This window comes from Schistocerca americana, chromosome 5 (genome assembly GCF_021461395.2).
Source record: "Schistocerca americana isolate TAMUIC-IGC-003095 chromosome 5, iqSchAmer2.1, whole genome shotgun sequence".
NCBI classification, from domain to species: Eukaryota; Metazoa; Arthropoda; class Insecta; order Orthoptera; family Acrididae; genus Schistocerca; species Schistocerca americana.
This window is the reverse complement of record NC_060123.1, coordinates 256625396-256649210: the sequence shown is the minus strand read 5'-3', so window position 1 is coordinate 256649210 and position 23815 is coordinate 256625396. Positions and strand designations below refer to the sequence as shown.

The 23815-nt window shown below is 44.9% G+C and overlaps 1 protein-coding gene across 1 annotated transcript; it reads left to right on the top strand.

The window, feature by feature from the left end:
• The first annotated feature begins 8377 nt into the window (after positions 1-8377).
• LOC124615824 (pro-resilin-like) lies at positions 8378-23379 on the top strand. The gene is made up of 4 exons (XM_047143964.1): positions 8378-8425; positions 16797-16920; positions 18921-19555; positions 22686-23379. The coding sequence occupies exons 1-4, from the start codon at positions 8420-8422 to the stop codon at positions 22983-22985; spliced, it is 1065 nt and encodes a 354-aa protein (XP_046999920.1). The 5' UTR covers positions 8378-8419; the 3' UTR covers positions 22986-23379.
• The last annotated feature ends 436 nt before the right edge of the window (positions 23380-23815 follow it).

Genomic DNA, 23815 nt, shown 5'->3' with positions numbered 1-23815 from the left:
CTAAATAAAAGTTACAACTCATCAGAAGGTATCAGGTATTCAAGTTCGTTAGAGTCAGGTCGGTAAAGAATTAACACTTTCTTTTCTCAGCGACAATGAAAAGTGTTTCATTGCAGACCGACTTTGTAATATAAATGGTGGATGGGAATGGTTTAGTGACACGTTCTTGCCGCATTTCATGCTCTGTTCCACGAAGCTAGGTCGTGCACACAACTGATTTAACTTTTCACTTTTGTATGATAATTGCTACCAAGTCTGTAAATTTCGCAGTGAGCCCACCTCAGAGGTGATTGCGGTGGGAGGGTAAGCAACGGAAGATATTTGCGCTGCGGTATCATGGCAGTACTGCCAAGACGCTCTTCGTACCGCATAACTCAACTATAATAATTCGTACCACTTACCGTAGTCAGCAAGGATTGGCAGCAATGACAGACGGCACGAAGTATATTGAATTAAACCGACATTTGCTGTCGAACCAAGGCTGTTCCTCAGCACCGAAATCCACGAATTAACTCATGTTCTGCACTTTTTGCTCCACTCATATGAAAAGTATCAATGAAAGATTCTGTCATGCAAGTTATTGTAATATATTCACTCAATAAGAAAAATGATATAATATCCACTACAAGTATATAAATCTATAGTGTCTTACTGAAAAATTTTTCGAGATGTGCATTTTCTCCCCAAATGGCCAAAACATACAAAAACGCACGCAACGTACACTTGCATGGAAATCCGAGCTCTAGTGACCAGAACTGGCCTAACACAGCTGCAACTTCTCCGCTCCTGCCTCGATTATGTAGCCTTTTTGAGTAGGTATGAGCAGTCACAGCGAATATGTCATTTTCAAAAGGAGCAATATGATAAATACTGGTTGGCGACTATTTTTCAGCTTTTTCGTGGTCACCTCGATTGTCAATCATTGTTCATCGAGGTCCAAGGCCACAAACTGTATTGTCATTCCCGCTTCTTCACAGAGAAACAATCTTCCAATTCGTTCCTCGTCATTCAGACTTGTTCGAACACATTGGAAGCATCTGCAGCACTTAACCAATGTGTTATATGTAGTATTTTATATTTCTAGCTTCTTACAAGGGGATGGCCAGTCACTATTTGGCTGACATTTGGCAGGTGGATCATGTGCAACCTGCATTGATAGATACGATATTACAGGCCTATGTTGTTTTCATGTAAGATGCAATGTTCCTTCGGACATGCAACACAGGCACTACAATATCGTATTTATCCGGCGATACCGATCAAGTGTTTTTCAGTTAAAATGTTGGTATTTTAAACATTTCTTGACTGTGTGCTCAGCAACGGTGTATGCAAATATACAAAATGTAACAGTGAGCCAACCGGTTGCACACAACTTTCTTTATATAAAAACACATTAATCAGATGTCGATAGCTCCAAGCCTACCTTCATCAGAATGAAAAAAGTTATAAGAAGGCACATAACAATTTTTAAATTTTCAGCACTATTTGCTGAAAATTTAAGAGTTGTCATATGAATTCATGTAACTTTTATCATTCTGATGATGGTAGTGTTACAGTCATCGCAACCTGGTTAAAGAGTTTTTATATAAAAACGTTGTGTGCAACCGGTTGGTTGACTGTTACATTTTATACACTTAAAGTGTGTTCCCTATACTCGAGTAAACATAACAGATGTACGAATGCAGGTTGTAGATAGATAGTTGACGGCGTATGGAAATTAGGGTCTAATAGAAGGTTGTGCTCGGGCAGCGCAAGGGTAAGGAGACTACTCGTGACAAGTGGGAAATTCGGGTTCAAGACCCAGTCCAGTACAGTCTCATTGTCGTCACTCCATTATACAGCTGATGATTGCCCCTATTCGCAACTGCCAATAAAAAAAATGTTCAAATGTGTTTGAAATCTTATGGGACTTAACTGCTAAGGTCCTCAGTCCCTAAGCTTACGCACTACTTAACCTAAATTATCCTAAGGACAAACACACACGTACCCATTCCCGAGGGAGGACTCGAACCTCCGCCGGGACCAGCCGCAACTGTCAATACATTACACGCATAAAACGAACGATTCTCAGATATTTTGGTTCAATAACCATCCGGTTTTAACAACCATCTCTGAAATTCAAGAAGCGCAATCGATTAAATATTGACAGGATCGGTAAATAATTGAAAACGACCATTTTTCATTATCAAATGTAATCTCCGCAAACGCATATTTTCGTAGAGTTCGAGGAAGGAAGCTGTTACGGCTGCCTTTTACCTACTGAGTAAGTAAATCCTGTTCCACGAAAGTGCCGCTGTAAAGCGGCCAAAGCATATGGCTGAGCTCAGAGAACATGTATTTGACTCTCAAATGCATTCTGCTGTGTTTTTAGTAGTATTTTTCGCGTGTTGAATTTGATAGGAATAGGATGGTTAAAACGTAATCAATAAGCAATAACAACAAGGTAAGCAAAAACATTTCTGAAACATCTTCGATCAGTAAAGAATTAAAATTTTAAGCCTCATTGTACGAAATCAGTTTCGGGTAATACTGATGCAAATTCGTAACGAGGGACCACAGCCAGACCAACGAGCGATGCTTGCAAAACATGGTACTGGACATTATTTGCAGATTTCAAAATTGCATTGTACTTCTACAAACCCAGCGGGAATTGCACAATCGCGCGAATGCAACAGAAGTTGTCAGTATAACACGTGATCAACTCTCAGCAAAGATTTTTCGGGCGATGTTATCACGTGAGGTATGCATTAAAGTTAATTCCCTAGAAAGAAATATTATTAAATTTGAACGTAGTCTATTTTCCGCCACATTTTCTAAATGGACGGAGCTAAAAAAAGACTGCATTCGTTAGTAGTTGTTTCCACGAGTGTATTTGCTTCGAATGTTTATATTACAAGTAGCGTCCATGTAGATGTTCAAAGGAAAGAGAGGACATGAGACAGAATGAACGAAAGAACCAGTGTAAAACAAACACGACTGAATATTTTAATTCATTACTAATCCAAGTTGTTTAAGAAATGTATTTACCTGTCTTGTTGTTATTACTTATCGATTGCCTTATTAAGTTTGCTGTTCCGACCAATTTCGATATAAGAATGGAGCTCGTAGCGCCGCTGTGAGGATGCACCCAGGCTTGCTTTAAATACACGCTTTAGCGGTCGTGAGCTTTAGTTTCTTTTGATACTGTACGTGATGAGTTGATGTCAGTTAAAAATGCCTTTAAGACGACAATGATGCCATTTTCAACAGCTCACTAAATTCGAACTAGGTCAGCCTTTGTGGCCGAGCGGTTCTAGACGCTTCGTTCCGGAACTGCGCTGCTGCTACGGTCGCAGGTTTGAATCCTGCTTCGAGCATGGATGTGTTGATGTCCTCAGATTAGTTGGGTGTAAGTAGTTCTACGTCTAGGAGACTGCCGGCCGGAGTGGCCGAGCGGTTCTAGGCGCTACAGTCTGGAGCCGCGCGATCGCTACGGTAGCAGGTTCGAATCCTGCCTCGGGTATGGATGTGTGTGATGTCCTTAGGTTAGTTAGGTTTAAGTGGCTCTAAGTCCTAGGGGCCTGATGACCAATCCTGCCTCGGGCATGGATATGTGCGATGTTCTTAGGTTAGTTAGGTTTAAGTGGCTCTAAGTCCTAGGGTACTGATGACCTCAGAAGTTATGTCCCATAGTGCTCAGAGCCATTTGAATTTGTAGGAGACTGATGACCTCAGATCTTAAGTACCATGGTGCTTAGAGTCATTTGAACAATTTATTTAAACTAGGTCGTGCAATAGGGCGACGACAAGCTGGTTTTTCCTTGTGCGATACTGCAGAGAAACTTGGCAGGAACGTAGCAACTGTACATGATTGCTGGCAGCGGTGGGCACGATAATGTACGGTTGCGAGAACACGGGGCTCCGAACGGCCACGTGGTACTACTGACAGGGAAGACCATTGTGTTCGATGTATGGCTCTGGTGCATCTGCAGCAGCAATCTGAGCAGCAGTTGGCACCACAGTGACGCAATGAACTGTTACAAATTGGTTGATTCGGGGACAGCTCCGAGCCAGACACCCTGTAACGTGTCTTCCACTGAGCCCAGACCACCACCATTTGCGACTTTAGTGGTGTCAGGCGAGATTTCACTAGAGGACTGGATGGAGATCTGTTGTGTTTTCTGATGAAAGCTGATCCTGTCTCGGTGCCATTGATAACAGTGTGTTGGTTAGAACAAGGCCAGTTAGGGTCTGCTTCCAACCGTCTGCGTGCACACACAGGATCTACGCCTGCGCTCTCGTGGTTATCCCACACAGCCCGCCTGCAAACTCATACATCTGGTGATTCGATCTGTTGTGCTTCCACTCACGAACAGAATTCCATGGTGTGTTTTCCAACAGGATAACGCACTCCCACATACCGCTGTTGTAACCCAGCGTGTTCTACAAAGCATCAACATGTTGCCTTGGTCTGCACGATCACCAGGCCTGTCTCCAATCCAGTACATACGGCACATCATCACCGATAACTCCTGAGTCACCCACAGAAAGCATTAAACTCCCCCTATATTGATTGACCGAGTACAACAGTCATGGAATTCCATCTCACAAACTGACATCCGGCACCAGTATAACACAATGCATGCACGTTTGCGTGCTCGCATTCCACATCCTGGCAGTTACACCGGCTATTTATGTACCAGTATTTTACATTCGCAATGACATACCTCGCGCTTACATTGATCTGTGTTCATGCAATGTTAATCAGTTAAATATGTTACTTAGACAAATGTATCCCTAAAAGTTCGTTAATCTACCTTAAGTATTTTTGAGGTTGCGTTTTTATTTTCCACCAGTCTGCGACATTTATTTTTGCTCCTCTATCGGCATGGTTTTGTTCTGTTGCCCGGAGATTCGTACCAGGACTGCAGAAGCATACAAGCAAACAACAAAAAGTTACACAAGCTGCGACATTATGGCGAAAAAACAGTGACCCGTACGTGTAATAAGTTTCCTTTAATTTACGTCTATGGTCCCAAACTTTTTGTTAACATATTACCGGTTTCGGCCTTTAATGACCATAATTATATCTGCAGCGAAAATGGGAAAAACATAAATATACTCGGAAACTGTCTACAGCTTAAGAACAATACATAGACCATAATGAAAAATAGTACTGACAAAATTCACGTTTGTCCGCTTTAAATATGAAGAGGCATACCTGTTTCATAAAAACAAAGTCCTAATGTACTGCAGCCATAGTGGCATCGTCAAATGTTAAATGCGTAATCAGCACCAGCATCGTTAAACACATATAAATAACATCATATGCACGAGTCATGTTGTCAGTGGCACTACTGTTTTAAACAAGCTGCCGTACAGTAGCCACAAGATGTTTGTGTTGTAAGTTCACCAGATGTCACTAATGTCGGCATTAATCAGATAATGTGGGTCATCCACTGTTTCGGCATTTTATCATTCTTTTCTTGCAACGGACTGCCGCAGGGTACGAGGGGGCCTCTACCGGTCACGTTCCTCAATCCACGTCCCGCCTGTGCGCAGTTCTGGCGTTAGAGCTAACAGACGGCGCTGATTATGTGCAGCTCTATGTTTTCTTTCATTTTTGGCTCATTTGGCGGCTTGTTTTATGGTTGTTTAACATTACCCGGTGCACTATCAACGGCGTTTAATATTTATGTCATTATCTAGAATATTGGCACTGGAGCACATGTCAACCAGTGCTTCTTAACTATTCCTCTTTTTAACAATCTTACTTTTGACGTGTTCTTCTTATTATTGCTTTTTATTACTGTAATGCCTTTTATACGTTATAATCTTATGACAGACTTAACTATTGTATCCCCCTTTATTTTCGCTGTTTCGATTAATTATTGAAAACTAGTATATGCCGACATTAGCGACATCTGGTGAACTTACAACACAAACATCTTGTGGCTACTGTACGGCAGCTTGTTTTAAACAGTAGTGCTACTGACAACATGACTCGTGCATATGATGTTGCTTATATGTACACTACTGGCCATTAAAATTGCTACACCAAGCAGAAATGCAGATGATAAACGGGTTTTTATTGGACAAATATATTACACTAGAACTCACATGTGTTTACATTTTCAAGCAATTTGGATGCATAGATCTTGAGAAATCAGTACCCAGAACAACCACCTCTGGCCGTAATAACGGCCCTGATATGCCTGGGCATTGAGTCAAACACAGCTTGGATGGCGTGTACAGGTACAGCTGCCCATGCAGCTTCAACACGATACCACAGTTCATCAAGAGTAGTGACTGGCGTATTGTGACGAGCCAGTTGCTCGGCCACCATTGACCAGACGTTTTCAATTGGTCAGAGATCTGGAGAATGTGCTGACCAGGGCAGCAGTCGAACATTTTCTGTATCCAGAAAGGCCCGTACAGGACCTGCAACATGCGGTCGTGCATTATCCTGCTGAAATGTATGGTTTTGCAGGGATCGAACGAAGGGTAGAGCCACGGATCGTAACACATCTGAACTGTAACGTCCACTGTTCAAAGTGCCGTCAATGCGAACAAGAAGTGATCGATAAGTGTAACCAATGGCACGCCATACTATCACGCCGGGTCATACGCCGGTATGGCGAAGACGAATACACGCTTAGAATGTGCGTTCACCGCGATGTTGCCAAACACGGATGCGACCATTATGATGCTGTAAACAGAACGTCGATTCATCCGAAAAAATGACGTTTTGCCATTCGTGCACCCAGGTTCGTCCTTGAGTACACCATCACAGGCGCTCCTGTCTGTGATGCAGCGTCAAGGGTAACCGCAGCCATAGTCTCCGAGCTGATAGTCCATGCTGTGGCAAACGTTGTCGAAATATTCGTGCAGATGATTGTTGTCTTGCAAACGCCACCATCTGTTGACTCAGGGATCGAGACGTGGCTGCACGATCCGTTACAGCCATGCGGATAAGATGCCTGTCATCTCGAGTGCAAGTGATACGAGGCCGTTGGGATCCAGCACGGCGTTCCACATTACCCTCCTGAACCCACCGATTCCATATCCTGCTAACAGTCATTGGATCTCGACCAACGGGAGGAGCAATGTCGCGATGCGATAAACCGCAATCGCGATACGCTACAATCCGACCTTTATCAATGTCTGAAACGTGATGGTACGCATTTCTCCTCCTTACACGAGGCATCACAACAACGTTTCAGCAGGCGACGCCGGTCAACTACTGTTTGTGTATAAGAAATCGGTTGTAAACTTTCCTCATGTCAGCACATTGTAAGTGGCGCCACCGTCGCCAACCTAAGTGAATGCTCTGAAAAGCTAATCGTTTACATATCACAGCATCTTCTTCCTGTCGGTTAAATTTCCTGTCTGTAGCACGTCATCTTCGTGGTGTAGGAATTTGAATGGCCAGTAGTGTATTTGACGATGCTGGTGCTGATTCCGCATTTAACATTTGACGATACCACTATGGCTGCAGTACATTAGGACTTCGTTTTTATGAAACAGGTATGCCTCTTCGTATTTAAAGCGCACAAATGTAAATTTTGTCAGTACTAGTTTTCATTATGGTCTATCAATTGTTCTTACGCTGTAGACGGTTTGCGAGTGTTTTTCCCATTTTTTCTGCAGATCTGATGATGGTCATTAAAGACCGAAACCGGTATCCTGTTAACAAAAGAAGTTTGTGACCATAGACGTGAATTAAAGGAAACTTATTAACAAAAAGTTAAGCTACACCTTCTTTAGTAGAAGTGATGATTAAAACTTCATTACTACCTCTTCACACGATCTGATGGCTTCAGACGGCCGTTGAGACCGAGCTGTTCTACACGCTTCAGTCCGGAACCGCGAGACTGCTACGGTCGCAGGTTCGAATACTGCCTCGGGCATGAATGTATGTGGTGTCCTTAGGTTAGTTAGGTTCAAGTAGTTCTAAGTTCTAGGGGACTGGTGACCTCAGAAGTTAAGTACCATAGTGCTCAGAGCCTTTTGAACATTTTTGACTACTTTGTCGGGGCTAGTGGGCCTCCTCTGTTTCGTGAGCACACAGTAGCCGCAACAGCGACACGGACGAAACGGTCGTAAAGTTGCCGGGAGCAGCGCGCCGTATTAGGCGGCGAGGTGACCTCGGGGTTGCGAAGAGCCACTCGGAGTGGTCCGCGGCGAGGGCGAAGGCAAGCCGCGCGGAGGTGTGGCTCCGCCGCGCTCGCCGTGAAAGTGTCTGGCGCAATGCACGCTGCCCATCATCGGCGCGCGTCCGTCCCTCACAACTGGTGCAACTGGAACGCGCGCAATCAACGCAAAAAGACCACCACGCCGCGAGTGGGGCCACCGGCCAGTATAAATACGCCGTCCGCAGCCGGCAGAATCATCACATCCACTTCCATCCTCTCGCCGTTTACACCTCTCTGAGCTCATCATGAAGGTAAGCATCCAGCAATCTGCTGGGATTTGCAATGTCTGAGTGCCGGTTACCTGCCCACGGATTCCCGAGTATAGGTCTTTGTTCTTCGCTACGGGTAGTTTTTTCGCAGGAACGGGACGTTACAGGAACAGCTGGCGCTATTTGCCAAATCAAACGCGAGATGGGTTTCGCATTAGAATTATTCGTGCCAGCTATCGGGACATCCTTAATCGACATAACTGTTACTCTGTCCACAGCGGTACACCTAATTTGATACACGCTTGTGTTTTATTTGAACTGTTCATTTGTAGAGTCACGAGTCTCCTGACTGGTTTGATGCGGCCCGGAGCGGGCCCTTCTCCAGTGCCAGTTTATTCATCTAAGCTTAAATCTTACACTTAACGTCCACCGTTAAATCTTTTATTCGAATCTCCATATGCCGCTACAGTTTTTAGTGTATTACGGTTCCATCTTTACGATTCCTTCTTTAAGGTTCCCTCCAGTTCAATCGAAGTGATGTCTCAAAACAGGCCCCATCACCCAGCCCGTTTTACTCACCAATGTGCGGAGAATCTCCTCATTTGTTATTAGTCCGTATCATTTGCAGATTTTTTTTCTACACCAAATCTCAATACCTTTGATCCTCTTCGGGTTTTCCCATTGTCTGTGGTTCATTTACTAAGGTGCTCTGCTCCAGATGTACATTCTCAGAAATTTCTTCTGCAGCTTAAAGCCCTTATGTGATAATAGTAGATTTGTTTCGGGCAGGAATATCCTCTTTGCCTTTGCTAGTCAACTTCTCATGTTCTTTGGATCTCCTTGCTTCCAATGTAGCACAATTACTTCTACTACTACGTGGTCCCGGTATTTAATGTAGAGTTCCTCGCTACTCTCATTCGTGATTCTCCTCTGTCAGTGTTTACACATATATTCCATCTTTCTTTCGTCTGATTTTGGCCCACTACTATGTGCCCAGTAAACTGCACTTTTCATTCAAAATATCCTGCAATCCTTCCGCATAGCGCACATGCCTGAAAAAGAATCTGGCAGATCATGTATCGCTGCTACATATACAGCAGTGATAACACAGAAACATATTACGCATATCAAATATATGTATAAAAGAAATTCCTGATTACAAAGTCAATCGGAAAAAATGTTACGTAATGTAGAAACATAATACCACGAAAACATCTTCATCTGCCAAAAGCTTGTCAATGTACCGTTAACTGACAACACAAAAAAGTACAAGTTACATTGATCATTCAGTTTTATTAACAGGGAACGTTGCGGTTCAAAGGCTGCTGTATTACCCACGTATCCTTATAGCTTTCAGTCTTTCTTCGTCCGTCGCTTAAGGTGTTCCACTGAACTATTTTTTGATGTATCCAACGTACTAGTAGCGTACCATCAAATTTTTAAATTGAAGAATTTTTGAAGATGCTCGCTAGCTTAAATCCTTCTAGGCGGATGTATAGTAAAATGTAAGACAAAAAATGCAATTTTGTCATATGATGTCCGCCCAATAAATGCTTGACGGAGTTCGTGCCACGTCAGTTTATATTTAGCCTCGAGCTTTCGACGAGTTCCTCCGTCGCTGTCATCATGAGACTTCTGTTGGACGTTGGGAACTTCATTTAGTTGGCCGAAGTATGTTACGGAGACGTCTCGAAGTCACAGAACTTCCATATGATACCAGATATTAAGTCGATGGCTATGACTGGAAATCATTGGAAGCTATGGTGGTTTTGGTTGACGGCTGGCTCAGCTGATTTCCCTGTTGCCTTTTCCGTTCTAAAGCACCATTAAGACTGTAAGCCAATGTCTCGCCGTTGTTATCATTGTGATCTCAACGGCTTCCTTGGTGACAGGATCCAAATAGGCAGATGCATGGGATAATAGTTCCGTTTCATCAGACACAATCGTGTTGTGAGCTTGTGTTCGACAGCAACAGATTTGTCAAAATTGCGTTATGTAGTATGACGCAGGTACTCTGTGTAGCGTTCTATATTGTTCGTGTCAAGTGACCAGTATAACTGGTATCACATTCATAAGAAGCACAGACACAAAGGCTATCTTTTACTGAGTGAAACATCTGTTTATTTCTCTTGAGTGATCGGCAAATTGTTTGAATGTCGCGTCTGCCCAGGACCGTGCTCATTTGATTTGTTGTAGAAAGGAAGACATGCTATGAACTAATCACCTTCACGAGACTGAGAATCATTGAGGTTTCGTTTGCTAGAAATGACTAACTTAACAAATTGATCGCTTTAGCTCTTCTTACGGAAAGTGTTTTTTAGATACCTGATCTCGAGTCCAGGTTCCTGTTTATGTTTTGAACGGCCAGTGTCGGTTGGTCACAGCCAGTGTGCTCCCTGCCGCCGTTGGATAAGCAGCTGCAGCAGCAAGTCGTATACTCTTAGCTCACTTATTTGTTACATAGTTTAATTCTTAATTTCTTTGCGTGTTTTCGGTATTTGCATCGTTTAATTCATAAATTTCTGGCCTATTATGGTATTTGAGAGTTGTAGCATCGCGTTTTAGTACCTGAATAGTGTAAAATCGCGTAGTCTCCTTCCGCTGCCGAGCAGTTTGTCAGCAGTGCGCGAGTTGCAGCATTACTGCATTTACTAGGCAATCTTGCATTTTAATAACCGTTTAAATTTTGTGTCGAATTGTTTGTGCTCTCTGTAGATTATTTCAGACGTTCTTTGCACAACAGTTTTTGGCATGGATAGGGACTGCAACTGCTGTGTTCGGATGCAGGCTGAGTTGGCATCCCTTCGCTCCCAGCTTCAGGCAGTGTTGGCTTCGGTCACACAGCTTGAGGCTGTTGCCAATGGGCATCACTGTGAGGTTCCGGATTGGGGTTTGTCGGGGACGGCCAGCTCGTCCCACGCATCCCCAGATCGGACTACGACTGTGGCTGCCCGGGATATTGCCCACACTGAGGCTGACCCCTCACCTGTGATAGAGTGGGAGGTCGTTTAGGGGTGTGGCAGGGGGCGATAGACATTCCGGAGGGCTGAGCGGAAGGCCTCTCCAGTTTGTCTGACGAACCGGTTTCAGGCTCTGTCTCAGGCTGATACTGATCTTCGGCCGGACATGGCTGCTTGTCCTGTTCCAGAGGTTGCCCCTCAGTCTGCAAGATCCGGGCGGGCGCAGAGGGTGGGTTTACTGGTAGTTGGGAGCTCCAACGTCAGGTGCGTAATCGGGCCCCTTAGGGATTTGGCAGCAAGAGAGGGGAAGAAAACCAATGTGCACGCCGTGTGCATACCGGGGGGAGTCATTCCAGATGTGGAAAGGGTCCTTCCGGATGCCATGGAGGGTACAGGGTGCACCCATCTGCAGGTGGTCGCTCATGTCGGCACCAATGATGTGTGTCGCTATGGATCGGAGGAAATCCTCTTTGGCTTCCGGCGGCTATCTGATTTGGTGAAGACTGCCAGTCTCGCTAGCGGGATGAAAGCAGAGCTCACCATCTGCAGCATCGTCGATAGGACTGACTAGGGACCTTTGATACAGAGCCGAGTGGAGGGTCTGAATCACAGGCTGAGACGATTCTGCGTCCGTGTGGGCTGCAGATTCCTCGACTTGCGCCATAGGGTGGTAGGGTTTCGGGTTCCACTGGATAGGTCAGGAGTCCACTACACGCAGCAAGCGGCTGCACGGGTAGCAAGGGTGGCGTGGACTGGGCGGTTTTTTAGGTTAGATGGCCTCGGGCAAGTACAGATAGGGCAGCAGCCTCAAAGGGTGCAGGGCAAAGTCAGAACATGCCGGGGCCAAGCAGCAATCGGTATTGTGATTGTAAACTGTCGGAGCTGCATCGGTAAAGTACCGGAACTTCAAGCGCTGTTGAAAGCACCGAAGCTGAAATCGTTATAGGTACAGAAATCTGGCTTCAGCCAGAGATAAATTATGCCGAAATTTTTACAAAGGCACAGACGGTGTTTAGAAAGGATAGATTGCATGCAACCGGTGGTGGCGTGTTTGTCGCTGTTAGTAGTAGTTTATCCTGTAGTGAAGTAGAAGTGGATAGTTCCTGTGAATTATTATGGGTGGAGGTTACGCTCAACAACCGAGCTAGGTTAATAGTTGGCTCCTTTACCGACCTCCCGACTCAGCAGCATTAGTGGCAGAACAAGTGAGAGAAAATTTGGAATACATTTCACATAAATTTTCTCAGCATGTTATAGTCTTAGGTGGAGATTTCAATTTACCAGATATAGACTGGGACACCCAGATGTTTAGGACAGGTGGTAGGGACAGAGCATCGAGTGACATTACACTGAGTGCACTATCCGAAAATTACCTCGAGCAATTAAACGGAGAACCGACTCGTGGAGATAACATCTTGGACCTACTGATAACAAAAACCCGAACTTTTCGACTCTGTAAGTGCAGAACAGGGAATCAGTGATCATAAGGCCGTTGCAGCATCCCTGAATATGGAGGTTAATAGCAATATAAAAAAAGGGAGGAAGGTTTATCTGTTTAGCAAGAGTAATAGAAGGCAGATTTCAGACTACCTAACAGATCAAAACAAAATTTCTGTTCCGACAATGACAATGTTGAGTGTTTATGGAAAACGTTCAAAGCAATCGTAAAATGCGTTTTAGACAGGTACGTGCCGAGTAAAACTGTGAGGGACGGGAAAAACCCACCGTGGTTCAACAACAAAGTTAGGAAACTACTGCAAAAGCAAAGAGAGCTTCACTCCAAGTCTAAACGCAGCCAAAACCTCTCAGACAAACAGAAGCTAAAAGACGTCAAAGTTAGCGTAAGGAGGGCTATGCGTGAAGCGTTCAGTGAATTCGAAAGTAAAATTCTATGTACCAACTTGACAGAAAATCCTCGGAGTTTCTGGTCTTGCGTTAAATCAGTAAGTGGCTCGAAACAGCATATCCAGACATCCGGAATGATGATGGCATTGAAACAGAGGATGACACGCGTAAAGCTGAAATACTAAACACCTTTTTCCAAAGATATTTCACAGAGGAAGACCGCACTGCAGTTCCTTCTATAAATCCTCGCACAAACGAAAAAATGGCTGACATCGAAATAAGTGTCTAAGGAATAGAAAAGCAACTGGAATCACTCAATAGAGGAAAGTCCACTGGACCTGACGGGATACCAATTCGATTCTACACAGAGTACGCGAAAAAACTTGTCCCCCTTCTAACAGCTGTGTACCGCAAGTCTCTAGAGGAACGGAAGGTTCCAAATGATTGGAAAAGAGCACAGGTAGTCCCAGTCTTCAAGAAGGGTCGTCGAGCAGATGCGCAAAACTATAGACCTATATCTCTGACGTCGGTCTGTTGCATAATTTTAGAACATTTTTTTTGCTCGCGTATCATGTCGCTTTTGGAAACCCAGAATCTACTTTGTAGGAATCAACATGGATTCCGGAAACAGCGATCGTGTGAGACTCAACTCGCTTTATTTGTTCATGAGACCCAGAAAATATTAGCTACAGGCGCCCAGGTAGATGCTGTTTTCCTTGACTTCCGGAAGGCGTTCGACACAGTTCCGCACTGTCGCCTGATATACAAAGTAAGAGCCTACGGAATATCAGACCAGCTGTGTGGCTGGATTGAAGAGCTTTTAGAAAATAGAACACAGCATGTTGTTATCAATGAAGAGACGTCTACAGACGTTAAAGTAACCTCTGGCGTGCCACAGGGGAGTGTTATGGGACCATTGCTTTTCACAGTATGTATAAATGACCTAGTAGATAGTGTCGGAAGTTCCATGCGGCTTTTCGCGGATGATGCTGTAGTATACAGAGAAGTTGCAGCATTAGAAAATTGTAGCGAAATGCAGGAAGATCTGCAGCGGATAGGCACTTGGTGCAGGGAGTGGCAACTGACCCATAACATAGACAAATGTAATGTATTGCGAATACATAGAAAGAAGGATCCTTTATTGTATGATTATATGATAGTGGAACAAACACTGGTAGCAGTTACTTCTGTAAAATATCTGGGAGTGTACGTGCGGAACGATTTGAAGTGGAATGATCATATAAAATTAATTATTGGTAAGGCGGGTACCAGGTTGAGATTCATTGGGAGAGTTCTTAGAAAATGTAGTCCATCAACAAAGGAGGTGGCTTACAAAACACTCGTTCGACCTATACTTGAGTATTGCTCATCAGTGTGGAATCCGTACCAGATCGGGTTGACGGAGGAGATAGAGAAGATCCAAAGACGAGCGGCGCGATTCGTCACAGGGTTATTTGGTAGCCGTGACAGCGTTACGGAGATGTTTAGCAAACTCAAGTGGCAGACTCTGCAAGAGAGGCGCTCTGCATCGCGGTGTAGCTTGCTCGCCAGGTTTAGAGAAGGTGCGTTTCTGGATGAGGTATCGAATATATTGCTTCCCCCTACTTATACCTCCCGAGGAGATCACGAATGTAAAATTAGAGAGATTCGAGCGCGCACGGAGTCTTTCAGACAGTCGTTCTTCCCGCGAACCATACGCGACTGGAACAGAAAAGGGAGGTAATGACAGTGGCACGCAAAATGCCCTCCGCCACACACCGTTGGGTGGCTTGCGAAGTATAAAAGTAGATGTAGATGTAGAAAGTTTTAACATCGTCTATCAGCGTTTTTAAAACTAGTTTCTTACGGGACGTATGATGACAGCTTTGTGCATCGGAAGGCAGTGCATCTCTTGATGATGACTGAATACAAACTGACGCGCAGGACCTTCCTGAAGCAATTATTCAAGAAAGCTGATAACCCAAAAAACAAGTATACCGTGTTTCACCAGCGAATTTTCCCCGTAGCGACGAGTAGTTTCATCTTCAGAGAGCCTGTATACGCCCAATGAAGTGAACCCCTTCTTCAGCGTATTGCGACAATGGAAGTATCACAGCTTTTCTTTATTGAAACTTCTTTCACAGTTGCGTATAATTTATAATGGTGAGTAGTTTCGAACATAGCTGTTCGTTTTTGAAAACCTGATACGTACTAAAAATGCTTATCAGAGCAAAATGTAATGTTCACACAAGAAAGCACAGCCATGCAAGAGATACAGAATGTTCGTATTACATGAGCTATACACTCAACATACGAAACTGCACTGAACCACAAACAAGATTACAGAAAGACAATAGGTGTCGCTGTATTCCTTCCATGTGTTGGATAGGCAGAAAATTAGCAACACATGTTGATTTCCTGTATATTTGTTTGTCGTACAAGCATTCAGCGCAATTTCACTTGTTGAAGACGTCACACATGTAATAAGGTCACCTATATGACTGTGCATCGGTGGAATTTTCCTTTCATAAGAACTTTTAGTGCAGGTCTGGCTTGAAAATGAATGGCTACGATCAACACTGTCTACCAGTATAAAATACACGCAACTGTGACAGAAATTTAAATAAAGAATTATGAAATCAAAGTTGTTGGTCCTTCATTTCCAAAATGATGGAACTACATGTTTCACCATACGCCATTTACTCCACCACGCTTTCCACATCCGTTTATTTTTGCCCATATGGATCCTCTACCATCTTAGAAAATTTCCGTCCCTCCTCAACAACACTGCGTAACTCCTCATCTCCTATACTATCCATAAACGAGATTCTGATAACCCCATTGTCTCGCCTTTGATCACCAACCTTGGTATGCTGCCGCGCCTTCACAAACACAACCCTCCAGGCCTACACCTACACACATTCCATATCCTGTCTCAACAGCAACTTCAACCAACTCACTCTCCCGAGCAATGAGATCAGCCCCAATATTTATCCCATCTATCTGCCTTAAACCTTCTCCACCTATCCCATTCCACATCAGGGCTCCTCTCTATTTCCCTCTACTCCCACTCTATCTCTTTCTTCTTGTACCACCAAGCTCCCCACAGCCCATTACTCCTCCTGACCCTCTGTCCATTCCACCTTCTGTATCCCCACTACCTGCTTCACCGACTACTTGTCATCTCCATAGTTTCCCCATCTAACAAACCCCTATCTCCTTACTCGCTGCTCCCAACCTCTCTCCTCCAAGAATCTTTTTCACCCAGTGCAGGTCCCTCAGATGTTGAGTGAAAGTGCAGTGCTCCAGCGTTTTTTCATATCACCTCATCACAACCCCGTTTTTAAATTGTATATATTTTTCATCCTTTTAGCTGACTGTCATTAATCTTTTTACCTTACAAGGTAAACGGGCCTCCTATTTTAATTTTTCTGTCATCCTTGTCATCTCTTTATAAGTACTCCTAGCTGAAGAGCGGAGTATTATATCTGTGACAGCCCAACCCTCATCCATACGGGATAGAATGGATGAAACACCAGTAAAAATTGTTCACCGTTGTCTGGTCTGTTGTGAGCAAGGGGAGCCTGGTAACAAGCTGTTGCTAAGATGTGCTCACTTTTCGGTTGCAGACCGTGTTCATGGTGCTGGCCGCCATCGTGTCGGCTGCGGTGGCTGAGGCCCCCGTGGACCGGCAGTACCTGCCACCGTCGCCCTCCGCACGCTACGGAGCCCCGGCCATGGGAGGAGCCTTCGGTAAGTTGCTCCACGGACACTGCGACCAGCGGGTGCGGTCTAACGCGACCTTCTTCACAGCACTGATTTTCATCGTTTGTCACTGCACTCATCCAGAACCTTTCGGACGATTCCTCTTTATCATCAGTCCCTGAATTTTACTTCCTTCTGGATCAGTTAATAGCGCACCACGACAGGGCTTTTTTATTCAGAAACGTTTCCACAATTTTATCCGTGTTATGTTCTGTGCAAGAGATACGGCCGAAAGATTCAGACTCTCCGCTGATCTTATTAAGGGGAGGGTTTCGAATTCTGACGCTGTTGACGTTTCCCACAGTATCTGTCAGTGACTGAATAGATCACAACTGACATTCTTATGAATCCTTGGCCAACTTTTCCTCGCTGTCAACAAAACGTCAGATTCTAATCTCGCTTCAGACATCCCGCCCAGAAGATGCTCAATGCGTAGAAAGGAACTGCAATACGTTAACGAAGAGTGGTGCTGAGATTAACGGGCGCCTACTGCATTAACCCGTTTGATGCCCTTTAGAAAATCTACCAATATGTCCATTGGACTTGGAAATCAGAAAAAGGGAAGAACTTAATTGGTTAAAGAAAGGCAATGAAATGGAAGTTCGAAGTGTACTTGGAACTGAGGCAAATACGAAAAAATAAATAAAAAATAGCATATTGCAGCTGTGGTAAAATGAGTGGGACACTTCACGCACAGGCAGTAGAACATATGAATTTCTTCGAAATGACAGGGATACAAAAAATGTGATACCTTAACCTGACCGGTCATGTTTCGTATGCTTCGTACAGTATCCACACAAACTCAAAAGACAGATGAACGAATGATACATCCGCCGTACCATGATTTAGTCTTAAGCCACTATCAGGCGCTACAATGTTGGCTACACTTAGACTCTTGTTAAGTGAAGTCATCGTCAAGATCTATTCTCGTCCCATGATGACAGCGTAGATCTTTCGTAACCGGTAATAGCGATAAAAATAAATACGAGCCATCTTGACAAACTTATTTTTTCAAGAATAACGTAACCTTCAGATGGCCCCCAAGGTGAAACATATATAAAATAAGTGAAGAATCACCGAAATGTGTGCCAGACAGGTAGTGGAAATGTTTTCCAGCCGTAGAAAATGACTACGGTAGTTACATGTGCAGTAAACATGGTCTGCAAATATACTGTGGAAATTACTTCCTGACTCGTGGTCAAAGACGAACAGCAGTTTAAATAAACCAAAGTAAGCGAACAAAAGGAGAACAGATTGTTTAGTTCCAATAGTAGTATTAGTAGTTGCGTAACTGGTTGAAGCCTTTATTGTGGTATCGTTTTATTGTGGTCTAGTTTGGCTTCTCGGATAATAGGCTGTAATTGTTAAAAATATACAAATAAATAGAAATAAACAATAATGTGCCAACGGAATTTCCACAGTGGTAACACCGGTTCCCATCTGATCACTGATGTTAAGCGCTGCCTGGCTTGGCTAGCACTCGGATGGGTGACTGGTCGGGTTTGTCCAGCGCTGTTGGCAAGCGGGGTGCATTCACCCCTTGTGAGGACAGTTGAGGAGCTACTTGACTGAGAAGTAGTGGCTCCAGTCATGAATCTCACAACGACCGGGAGAGTAGTGTGAAGACTAAATGCCTCTACGTATCTACGCAGCGGTCGGTCAGTACCGTTGGTCCTTTCGTGGTCTGTTCCGACGGAGTTTAGATTAATAAATAATAATAACTTCATTGCTTTGTGCGCTGACTTGTCATACCGGGGGGCCCGGGTTCGATTCCCGGCTGGGTTGGAGATTTTCTCCGCTCAGGGACTGGGTGTTTGTGTTGTTCATTTCATCCTCACCGGCGCGCAAGTCGCCGAAGTGGCGTCACCTCAAAAGACTTGCACTAGGCGATCAGATCTACCTGCCGGGAGGCCCTCAACACGCGACATTTCATTTCAGCTGGTGTAGAAGATGGATTCAGGAAGTGACTGACGTGATCCGTTTTGCAGGCGCTGGTGGGGCCGGGGGACGTTTCGGAGGAGTCGGTGGACTGTCCACGCAGTACGGAGCACCGGCGGCTTCTGCCGGCTTCGGGAGGGTAGGCGGTGTCTCCACGCAGTACGGCGTCCCGTCGGCCGCAGGAGGCTTCGGTGGACTCGGAGGCATCTCTAGAGCTGGTGGCCTCGGAGGCATCTCCAGAGCTGGTGGTCTCGGTGGACTCGGAGGCATCTCCAGAGCTGGTGGCGTCTTCGGGCGCACCGGCGGCATCTCCAGCCAGTACGGAGCTCCGTCAGCTTTCGGTGGGCTGGCCAGCGGCAGGGGCCTCGGGGTGGGTGCTCTCTCTGGAGCACGCGGCATCTCCACGCAGTACGGCGCGCCCTCAGCTCTGGGCGGTGCCTCTGGGTTCGGCGGCGGCCTGGCTGGAGCTGGAGCTAGGGGAATCTCCACGCAGTACGGCGCTCCGTCCGCAGCAGGTGGCCTGCTGGCTGGAGGCGCTGGCGCGCTGTCCACCCAGTACGGCGCCCCTGGCGCTGCCGGCGGCTTCGGTGGCCTGGGAGCTGCCGGCCGCGGGATCTCCACGCAGTACGGTGTCCCGGGGGCTGCGGGCTACGGCCGCGGCGGAGCCCAGGAAGACGCACTCGCTGTAAGTGACTCGTAGCAAGTGCAGCTTCTGCCCTATCGCATGTCAGTTGAATGTAGAGTTTTGTTGCGCGGTAAACACTTTGCTGTTGTATCTACAAGTTAGAGCTCTGTCAGAATTTTGAACAGTTGCTGCAGAAGTTAACTGTCCTTCCTAATGCCACGTTAATCTAGACCAGTTCCACAGTGGGTCTATGTTAGAGTGTTAACCATCGTTTTGCCGCGTATTCTGTCAACGACTATGTCTAGTGGTGATACAGTGTCACGGAGTTTGCTCATATCTCACTGTATGAAAATACTAAAGTAAACGATATACTAGCGCAAAAGAAGAACGTAAAATTGCTTATATCTTCACTACTGTCCGGATTTGTCGAGTAAGTACAGGTATGGATAAAGAAACTAAATGACGTTTACACGTGATTGCGTGGCCTGTCTAGGTAGCTGCGTGGTCAGCTCGCAAATTCCAAACTGAAGGGGTCCGATTTCGATTCCCGGCCACACTGGAAATTTTCTCTGTTTAGGGGCTGGATATCGAGAGGCAATTATTTTCGTACCATCATAACTGAAAAGAAAATCGCCTGCATGGCTTCATATGACAAGTGTAAGGCTGTTTCTTAAGTTCGCAGAAGGACATTGCTTGGCGGCAACGGCCCTGCAGCAGTGGAATCACCGCTTCCCGTGAGATCACCGAAGTAAAGCCCTGTCGGGCGTGGTCGGCCCTTGGACGGGTGACCATCCAGGCCGCCATGCGCTGTTGCCATTTTTAGGGGTTCACTCAGCCTCGTGATGCCAATTGAGGAGCTACTCGACGAACAGTAGCAGCTTCGGTCAAGAATACCATCATAACGATCGGGAGAGCGGTGTGCTGACCTCGCGCCCCTCCTATCCGCATCGTCCACTCAGGATGACATGGCGGTCGGATGGTTCCGGTAGGCCACTCGTGGCCTTACGACGGAGTGCTATTGCTTGGCCCTAATGGATGTTCTGATTTTTCGAAACACACTGTCGTATCTACCACTGTTGAGACGGCTAGATGCGCACGTCCAGAAAGTCAATTTAAAAAGTACAAACAGACTGATTGCACAAGACAAGTTAGAAATGTATGCCAGACTTTGATTCGAAAGGCTGGGATATGTGTTATAATCCTGTTTCGGCATGTGGTCTTCAACTGCCATGTTCAATCATCCTACCAAATACTTTGCTTAGAGAAAATGAATTACTTTAGTATCTACCACAAGGAAGTTCCATGGTACGATTACGATTCACTGTGTATTTAAACGGCCTGTGCGGATATAGTGCATTCAATGAAACAACTATAACATGATCTATTCGAGGAAAGTAGAAGGCAAACATTCATTTGTTTCATTACACCATTAGCGATTAACCATAGGAAACAAAAAAGTCTTTAAAACTGGAGTGTATGCGGACGGAGAGAGCAAAGATGACATGAACATATAAAATTAGTCATTGGGGATAACATATACCAGACTGAAATTTACTAGAAGAATTCTAAAATTCAGTGACTCATTTCCGGAGCTACCTTAATTATCGCTCGAAAACATGAGATTTTACGACGATTGATAGAGAAAATACCGGAAGTAGTTGCGCGTTTCGTCATGGGTTCGCTTTGTCAACGTGAGAGCGATGGAGAGGCATGCAGTCAACTGCAGTAGAATACGCTAAAAAAACAGGTGCTGTGCTTACCGTTAAAATGCAAAGAGAAGAAATTACAAGGATAGTTAAAATATTATGTCGTCCTACATTTATCTCATGTGATTATGAAATAACGGACTATAAATAGACGTTCATTCCTCCCACGCATTAATCTGCAGGAGTATCACAGGAGATGGAAAATGACAGTGGTTTCTTAATTACACTGTAACACATATAATAAGTTATACATCTCAACTGTAAGAATGTCTTTACTCCTTTCCTTTTTCATGGCGTCCCGCTTTGCAAAGTAGTCGCTCATTAGCTGCATTGTCACTTAATGTCTTTGTCGGAGTGTCTTCAGCCTGAAGTGTTAAATTTTGAGTGTTCTTTTTATGTTCCCAAGCAAATAAGCATGTCTCACAGAGCCAGAGAAATGTAAGGAGATTCAGAAGCAGCGTATATTTCTGTGGAGCCTCACCTCTCCAGCAACCGTTCTCTTTGTCTGTGAGGCTTGCAGTTCGGTCCACGATAAGTACAGTGCGGTTAGTTCATCAATATTGTGGCTGAGCCCTTTGCTCGACGTCCAGAAATGGCTCACCGACATTCTTTCTATCAAGAGATTCTACGCGTGCGTCTTCAGACAGTTTCTAAGAAAAGCTGTTGTAGCCCGTACTGGTTTATCTGGAGGCACGTAAGTAAGATAAAAGTAAAGGGGAAGTCAACATGTATTTCAGATCATTTTGAAAATACCGCAGACCTCTTTTCACGAGTATAGCTGAATTACCAATATCTATAAGATTATGTTGTCTGTTTAAAGTACTTCATTAATATAAATTATGTAGTCCAGTAACAACCATATTACAAGGTAATAGCTTTAAATATGATAATACAAAAGCCAAACCTTCACTTGTTAGAATGATAAGCCTTCACTGGGCGAGGATGGGAACGCAAATTCTAGTCTAAGACTTAACCACTGAGCCATCTAATTTGGTCCCATAAGTAACTTAAGTCCCCTTATCGATATTCTCTGTACGTTTGGGCTAATCTCAGGTAATAAAGTAGGAATTCTGATATATTTTTGCTAATATGTAGACTGATTTACGAGGCAAGTTTCTGTGTATAATTCACAAATATTTCGTGCTACTTGACTGAACTGTGGTATATTAAAATCAGTTGCTACCGTGGAGACGATGCCATTGCCATCTACAGGTGAACATCAGAACTCGTAGCCCTGGCTGTTGTTGTACGAACGAGAGCAACCGTTTCATATTCACCGCTCCACTTCCCTCAGAAGAAGTACAGACAGTAAATTCATATGGATTTAAATCTGTGTTTAGCAGCACTAAATTCCAGCGTGAACGAAAAAGCATCTACAAGATTCCTTTAAGATTCATCAGTAATCACAAATTTTGGAGACAGTCACAAATGTGTTGCACAAAACGTTCTGTGGGGTACCGCAGTCACGCCTGCTGTCTTTTCAGGAGCCGGCCAATTACCAGTTCAGCTACTCAGTGCAGGACGCCGCCACGCTGACCGACTTCGGCCACGAGGAGGCCCGCCAGTATGAGAGCGCTCAGGGCCAGTACCGCGTGCTGCTGCCCGATGGCCGCAAGCAGATCGTCTCCTACGAGGCCGACGAGGGTGGATACAGGCCTACTATTGAGTACCAGGAAACCGGGCTCACTGCCTACTCGGCTGGCGGAGCCGGCGGCTACGGATACGGCAGAGGCGGCGCTGGTGGCGCCGGAAGCGGCAGCGGCAGTGACGGGTACCACTACTGAGGGGGCCCCACCACAGCACAGTACAAAGCGGAACAGCCCGGCCACTGACCACACGTCCTAGAGGAGTTTCAGAGGACACATTCCACAAGATACGTTTACAGTAGCCACTCCTACATGCTTTCTATGTCTAGTACTCGCTGCAACAAGCCATTTAGCAACTCTGTTCTTCTACATCACTAGTATTTTGTAGTGAACTCTATTCTTCATGAAAAAGTGCTTTCAGTTTTCTCCTCTCCTGTAGTGAAAAACTACTACCACTACTCAGTGGTACAGCGCATCTCGTGGAATATGTACTCAGAAAGTAAAACGAGCTTATTTACTTTTTATACAAAATAAGTTATATTGTTTATACTGAAAAAGTGTAATTTAACTCGAAATAAATCGATAAAAAGAATGTCTCTTTTGTCTCATTTCATTTCTATGTTGATTGTTTGACAGTAGTCGGACAATTTTTTATTGCCCAAGTCAATAGCGACTATATTAGAATCTGACAACTAGAAACTATATACAGGAGGATTTTTCCCAACATGTACAAACTCAAAGGGTTGTTCGATGAGAGGGTACGGAACAAAAAAGGTCTAATGAACTTACGTCTGGAAATGCATGGTTTCCATGCTAGAAGAAGAAGAAGAATCATGCTATCTTACCGAGACTGCAGTGTAATATGCAGCCAGTTACAGTATGCGTGGTTTCCTCCTTGACTATAGTACCGCTCCTCATACGTCATGCCCTAGCGCCCACTCCTGTCGTATTCATTGGTAATGTTGTGTCGGATTCACTTCTCTTGCTGATTCGCCTTGTAGTGAATGTGATACAGCGTTGTACACAAT

Coding starts and splice junctions, on each gene's coding strand:
- LOC124615824 (XM_047143964.1), top strand. Junction 16,921..18,920: donor GGCCATGGGAGGAGCCTTCG/GTAAGTTGCTCC, acceptor TCCGTTTTGCAG/GCGCTGGTGGGGCCGGGGGA. Junction 19,556..22,685: donor CCCAGGAAGACGCACTCGCT/GTAAGTGACTCG, acceptor CTGTCTTTTCAG/GAGCCGGCCAATTACCAGTT.